Source organism: Sinocyclocheilus rhinocerous, unplaced genomic scaffold, assembly GCF_001515625.1.
Source record: "Sinocyclocheilus rhinocerous isolate Xijiao unplaced genomic scaffold, SAMN03320098_v1.1 scaffold352, whole genome shotgun sequence".
Taxonomy (NCBI): domain Eukaryota; kingdom Metazoa; phylum Chordata; class Actinopteri; order Cypriniformes; family Cyprinidae; genus Sinocyclocheilus; species Sinocyclocheilus rhinocerous.
In genome coordinates, this window is record NW_015642448.1 from 2,227,003 (window position 1) to 2,234,424 (window position 7,422).

General features: G+C 34.7%; 1 protein-coding gene across 4 annotated transcripts in view; it reads right to left on the reverse strand.

The window, feature by feature from the left end:
* The window catches only part of slc39a14 (solute carrier family 39 member 14), a 19,610-nt gene extending 14,688 nt beyond the window's left edge, over positions 1 to 4,922 (reverse strand). Inside the window, exons 1-2 of one of the 4 annotated variants that reach the window (XM_016572831.1) lie at positions 4,751 to 4,922; positions 262 to 431 (exon numbers count right to left, since the gene is read on the reverse strand). In XM_016572831.1, coding sequence (XP_016428317.1) covers positions 262 to 431; positions 4,751 to 4,889 — 309 coding nt within the window. In that variant the 5' untranslated portion in view covers positions 4,890 to 4,922. Of the gene's footprint in view, positions 1 to 261; positions 757 to 4,750 lie in introns of those variants that run through there. The other 3 variants (XM_016572832.1, XM_016572830.1, XM_016572833.1) reach the window with 3 other exon arrangements.
* Positions 4,923 to 7,422: the final 2,500 nt, after the last annotated feature.

Here is a 7,422-nt window from a genome sequence, read left to right on the forward strand (position 1 = left end):
ATCAATAAAAAAAAAAAAATTTTTTTTAAAAGTTAACAGCTTTTATGTGTACCGACAGAAAGATCATGAAATAAATTAAAGCTAAAGAAGAGGAACTCTTTACTGTGGTTAGGGGTGTTTTGTTGTGTTAAAAGGGAGAAAACATTGTGTGAAGGAAGAAAGAAGGAAAAAGGCGACAATTCCAGACACCCTTTTGAGATTAATCTTGATCTGCGGTTGATTCAGTGTGTTTGGGTGGAAATGGGTGGATGGATACTGAACCTCAGGCAGGAGCTGCAGGATGGCGGTGGACAACAATGTTCCAATGGACAGAGCGATGAAATAGACGAGTATTCTGCGCATGAACCGCGTCCTCATCAGGGGCACCACAAACACACCAGTCAAAGCGAACGCACTAACCAGAGTCACACTCAAAACTGAGTAACCCCACACTGCAGGACACACACACACACACACAACCGTTAATTACATGACATTACACCCCAGCAGACACATCCCATAACTTTTGTGTGCATGGATTATAATGTAGACTTCAGTCCGGCAGCACTGCTTTGTTACCATTTAACCCAGTCGGCCTGGAATCCCTGGAAATACATGATATCTGTCATAAACACACTCCTGAATGGACACGCATGCAGTTTGAGAGAGAATGTCATTATGTGGGAGTGATCCGCGGCAGGTCATATATAAGCTGGCTTTCTCCAAAACCACAGAGCTGCATTTGTTTACAGCTGAGAACAGCTGTCAGCACTTTACCTACAGAGGAAGAAAATCATTCGTCAAAACACAGATGCATTTAGGAAATATATTTCTTTCATATAACAAGGACTCATAACCAACAGTAATAAAAATATTTGACATTGAGTGTGCTTTCATCTACAACAACACAATGATTTCCTCATTTACTTCAACGTCTTAGGGACTTTTTCCCCCCGGAGACTGTTACAACACACTACTTTTTTTTATTAATTTATCTTTTTTTATTACTCTAAAGCTCCTTTGGGACAGCGTGTACTGTAAGCAACATACAAATACACCTTAATAAATCGTACAAAAGCTCATTAGAAAAACCCAAATCTCAAACACACTTCCTCATTTACTTCAACGTCTTAGGGACTTTTTCACCCCGGAGACTGTTACAACACACTACTTTTTTTTATTAATTTATCTTTTTTTATTACTCTAAAGCTCCTTTGGGACAGCGTGTACTGTAAGCAACATACAAATACACCTTAATAAATCGTACAAAAGCTCATTAGAAAAACCCAAATCTCAAGAAAACCATGAGATTTTGAAATTGTCTGAATTTATGGGTATGAGGTCAAAACTTCAATAGATCAGAGAACTGGGCTTTTGCCCTATACGATGATCGGATAAAATACACTGTTTAAGCATTTAAATGACCTTACATACTGTCAGTTTATTAATAATAATCAGTGCACATGTAAACACACTCAATGAGGCGGATTTCAAAGTTATTTAAAGGAATAGTTCACTCAAAAATGACAATTCTGTCATTATTTACTCACCCTCATGTCGTCTGAAGACAGTTTTTCCTATTAATTACCTAGACTGGGGTGGCCCATCTAATCTGTACCTCTACAGTTTCATTATAAACTGAAAAGTTTCATTATAAACTGATTAGTGTTTTTTTTTTTTTTTGCGGCATTGCTTTGGCAAAGCATCTACCATTTGGACTAAAATCAAAATATTTTTTCCAGAAATATAAAACGAATAATAATAATAATAGCTTATCAAAAAATAAAAGCATAGTAAATTTACTACTGTAAAGAAAAATAACTAATATATTTACTATGAAATATTTACATTTTATTTTACAGTGCAGGTGTATTACAACAATATAATAGCAATCAATATAATATTCAAAATGTGTTATGTTTGTTCAACAGAAGAAAGTAAGTCATACAGGTTTGGAACTACATGAGTGTGAGTAAACGACAGACTTTTCATTTTTGGGGTGAACTGTCCTGTTAAGTTATTTACTGTAAAAACATTATATGATTGTGCTTTTCTAAAGAACAAAATAAATGTCAAACTATTCTTTAATGTATTTTTTAATGTATTTGTACCTTTTGATTTATTTTTTTAAGTAATTTAAAGTGTTGTAGTAGAACGTATAGTACAACAAATACTTTAAATTAACACCTGGAATGTTCCCACAGTTCAAATGATGCTGGTTTGGGTCTGGCCTGCAACCTGTCCTAAATCCTATTCCCTCATCTTTGGTGATCATTTCACATTCATATTACCATCACTGTACCATGGTGCCAGTACAGTGCTTTTTGTTAAGAGCTGAATGGGAAAGACTGCATTGACAACAGGATGCTGTAAGACTCCGTCTCTAAAAGCCCACATTCCCCTTTTCTCTCTCCTTATCTCTTGAATTCCGGTGGGAAGTGGCACTGCGACATTCTCCTTTCATTTCCTCTCCCATTGCCAGGATGCGCAAGAAATGCCAAAACCCAGAAGTGCCTTGTTTAGCAGATAAAGAACAGCATGATGCAAAGCGACAGGAAATATCACTGAGCCAGAAAACATGCTGCACAGATGTTGAACATGTTGAGTCACAAAGAGTCACAGGCTGATTCAAAACAAGATTTTCAATGAATAAAATTTTTTTTTTAAATCTGTTATAGACAGGACTTGTTTTAAGTTATGGTGAATACAAAAAAAACTGAACAGACCTGAAATGTTTATATAAATAAATTTAACAAATCACAGATTATAAAGTGCATGTGAAATTGTTTCCTGTTCAAGTCCACTGAAATGTCCCAGCAGACTTCACACACGCCCATGAAATTCTCTGAACTCTCCCTGTCTTGCCTTTTTATATCTGTCGCCTACACAAGGGATATTTCAGTTCGGCTTTTTAAAGCACACAGACTCCCTTCAAATCTCCTGTCTGACCAGAGCACTGTGATTGAATCCAGATGCTGGGATCTGAAATATACATGCTTAGCCATTTTAAAAGTTTTATTCTGATATGAAAGATTCTTTCAAATTGTCTAAAGTGTTAGCACATATTTGCCTGTGTTCTATCTACGCCTATACAGTGACATCAACTTAAGCCACTCTCAAAATTGCCACTGCATTAGATGTGTCTTAAAAGATCATACCAAGGGATATCTTCAAACATGACTCTAGAGCTCTTCCCAGTCTAACGTCACCTTTTGGAACCATTTTTGCTAGATTATCAACTGGTGATTTTTAAGGATGTATAGGTCTAGAGTAACTACAGCAGTATTTCATAACATTAACTATGAGCATGCATGATCCAATAATGTTTGACTATGTGAAAAGGCATTTCAATATTTTTTTTTGTATTAATTTTTAAAAGTACACGACCATTCAAAAGTTTGGGGTAAATATCTTTAGTCACAAATCAAAAGTACTTATGATGTTACAAAAAGATTTCCATTTCAAATAAATGCTGTCCTTTCTATTCATCAAAAAATCCTGAATAAAATGTGTCATGGTGTCCACAAAAATATTAAGCAGCATAACTGTTTTCAACATTGATGACAAGAAGAAAAAATGTTTCGGTCCCACTTTATATTAAGTGTCCCTAATACCCGTGTACTTACATAATAACTAAATGTGTACGTAGTATGTAACCACAGTGTAAGTACATATTGGTACATAGTATCTACAGCTGTAATATTTGTGTAACTACACATATGTAAGAACCCACCGAATGGTATGTGCAAATACAAATGTGTAACAGGACATTGTTAATGTAACCCACAGTATTTCACAATATCACTGTTTTACTGTATTTTTGATTAAATAAATGCAGCCTTAGTAAGCGACTTCATTCACATTAAAAAAAATAAAATGTTAACAACCCCAAACTTTTGAATGGTAGCATATAGCTGTTGTTTTATGTGCTTGTGCAATCTTGCTTTTAAAAAATTGAAATAAATAAATGCCACTTGATTGAATGTTTTGTTTTCCATTTCAGTGACCTTTCTACATTTCTCAGTGTTCAGACTTGACTATTCTTATCACACTTTAACTGGAGTTCAAGGCTCAACACAAGAGAACACCTGCACTCTTCTGAACCTCTTAGTCAGAGTTCTGCTGATTCACTGTATTTTTCCTAGAAGCCTAATTTGCTGGCAAAGTCAAAGTTTGTCTACAGTGTACAATAGATATGAACTAAACCAGTCTGCTATAAATATGCCGAGACTTTGTACTTTATACTGATAAGGTTTAACAAATGGCATTACCTGGGGACATGCAATGCATGAGAGTTTGAAGAGAATATTACAAGAACTGTTAATAAGTGTCATGATATTCACAGTGTGCACAAATCTCATTAGAAAGCAGTTAGAAGCAACATATTCCCTTGACACAGGGCCAAAATACGTGGCCACCTGAACATCACACCCATATTTGATTGTTGAACAATTATTTTTAAAACCATGGCTTGATTGTTCAATGAGGTTTGGGTTTGAAGAGTTAGGCCTTTATGGCCCTTTTGCATGGGGCAATTGTGCATAAACGTACATAAATCTACCTTAAATGTTTGTTTAAGGAATTTGCACACCTGTATGACTGACTTTACCCTTTTGTCACTATAATAATTATAGCTGAATTAGCCAAATAAGGGTGTACATATAATTTTGGCCATGTAGTATATAATGACAATATCATTGTGGCTGACAATAAAAAATTAAGCATCATCACTAATATTATGCATTGACTGTCAATGGATAGTCAGTCTTACCCTCAGCATCAGTGGGTCTGGGGCTGCTCTCAGACTCTTGGTCCTGCTGGGTCTTGCATGCTTGTGAGTCCAGCTGCTGTATGATTGTAGGGCAGATATCATGCAGGCCACGTTCATCTATACGAGACTGTTCACTCATCCCATACACTGCCAAAGTGTCTGCAGCCAAGCACTGAGAACAGGGGACAGGACAGAGGTTTCAATTACTGATCACAGAGGAGAAGCTTGAATTACAGCATTGAGTGTGCACAGTTTGTCCTGGAGCACAGGCTAGAAACCACAGATTTGACTTTGAGGTCTAACAACTTTTCAAGGTCATACTGAGGATTAGGGTTCATAATGTTGAAAACATATCCTATAATAACTCTCTGAGGAAAGAGGGGGGGAAATAATATACTTCTTAAGCTGCGTTTACAAAAAGCTACATCTGAAGCGGAAATGAATCCGTTTTAAATTTGAAATTAGAATCATGAAATAAAAACACAAATTATGAATAATAAAATATACTCTGGTCATAACATTAAATTTGAATATATATTTTTGAAAAACTAAATATTTACAAAAATGAGTCAATTTTAGGTCAATTTAGGTCACAACTGTTAAGCTGCCAAAAATAAGTTAAAATCAAACCCAGGAAGCAGGTTATTATGTATAAAAAGAAAAAAAACAATCTTAAAGAAACAAAAAGACATGCAGATATCCCACTTGTGGTCCTTGTAAATATTACACATTTAGGCCTGGTTTCACAGACAGGCTAAGCCAGGAATAGGCCATAGTTCAATTAGGACATTTGGGCCTAAGTCACTCTGGTCATAACATTAAATTTGAATATATATTTTTGAAAAACTAAATATTTACAAAAATGAGTCAGAAAATGTATCATTCACTGAATTTAATGAAAAAGTTAGAACTTAATTTTAGGTCAATTTAGGTCACAACTGTTAAGCTGCCAAAAATAAGTTAAAATCAAACCCAGGAAGCAGGTTATTTTGTATAAAAAGAAAAAAAAACTCAAAACAATCTTAAAGAAACAAAAAGACATGCAGATATCCCACTTGTGGTCCTTGTAAATATTACACATTTAGGCCTGGTTTCACAGACAGGCTAAGCCAGGAATAGGCCATAGTTCAATTAGGACATTTGGGCCTAAGTCATTTTTATAAACGTGCTGAGAAAAAACATTACTGGTGTGTTTTTTGAGACAAAACAAAGGCACTAATATATTTTAAGATCAGTCAGTGCAAGTTTCTTTCAGTTGAAACAGCTCAGACTTACATTTTAGTCTAGGACTAGGCTTAAGCCTTGTCTGTGAAACCGGGGGTTAGTCTTTTAGCATAACAAATGCTCTCTGTGGAGGAGAAAAAATAATGACAACTCAATATGGCCTTTTATCGTTGTGGACAAACTGATAAATTACAACATGTCACTCTTGACTTTCTTACACCTTGAGAGGTGGCACAAGAGATAATGCCTCTGATAAAATACTTAATGACGTGAGAACACAACAAATGCTAAACCAAAGACAAATATTTGTGGCTTTGCCAACACTTAGGCAGTTAATATTGTAAAACCAAGAATTTATGCACTACACGGCCACACACATATACGCTACCGTTCAAAAAGTTAGCTGTATTTTTTGTCAAACTTTTATTTAGCACAGATGCATTAAACTAATCAAAAGTGACAGTAAATATTTGCACATTGCTAAAAAAAACGTTTAAAAAAAGTTAATTTTACTTGAACATCAAATCAGCATATTAGAATGATATCTGAAGGATCACGTGACATTGAAAGAAATACATTTTAAAATATAAAACAGCTATTTTAATTTGTAATATACCACAATACTATTGCATTATTGTATTTTTTTAGCAAATAAATGCAGCCCTGTAGAGCACAAGATTTAAAAAATCTTACCAACCCCAAACTTTTGAACAGTAGTGTAATCTTTGTTCGATTTATTTCATCAACATACTTATTGTACATTTATATCACATACATGTTTTCATCACATTAGTATCGACCAAAGATTCTACTGTAAATTGCCTGCCTCAATTAGAGATGTGAAGTAAGCCTTCTTGACTTATCTGGCCATATCTATATTTATGACAACTGACAATAATTTTAATCGGTTGATATAAGTAAAATACAGATAATTTATAATATAAATACAGATTATAAAAAAGCAGAGTGAGCTACTCTGCGCTATAACATCTGACCTAATCATTCACTGACTGGTGTTGTGATAGTTGCTGTAGCAGAGGATTAGACCTCTGTCACGTCTTGTAAAGCACCCTGAGAAGATCAAACTATTTTGTGTCAGGAGTGAATCAGGTGAGACACTGAGCTTTAAAAACATTTGAAACATCTCTCGCCAACCAAACAATGTGGATTAAAACAGGAAAACAGGTCTTTCAGATCAGCAAGTACAAATGGAACTTTTTAACTTGCCATAAAGGAGGGCCTTGAGAAATATTTTACATACAATCTAGAAACAGTCTTAGGCTAATGTCCATTGTTTGGATATATAATGTTCATGATAAGGATAAAAAAAATGAAATACAATGCAAAACATAAAACAGGTTTACAAAATGCAGTAAAAACAGAATGGGGAATTTTCTTCCAGTATTTCTAAATGCGTCTTGATTTTCATAATCAAATACATATATGTA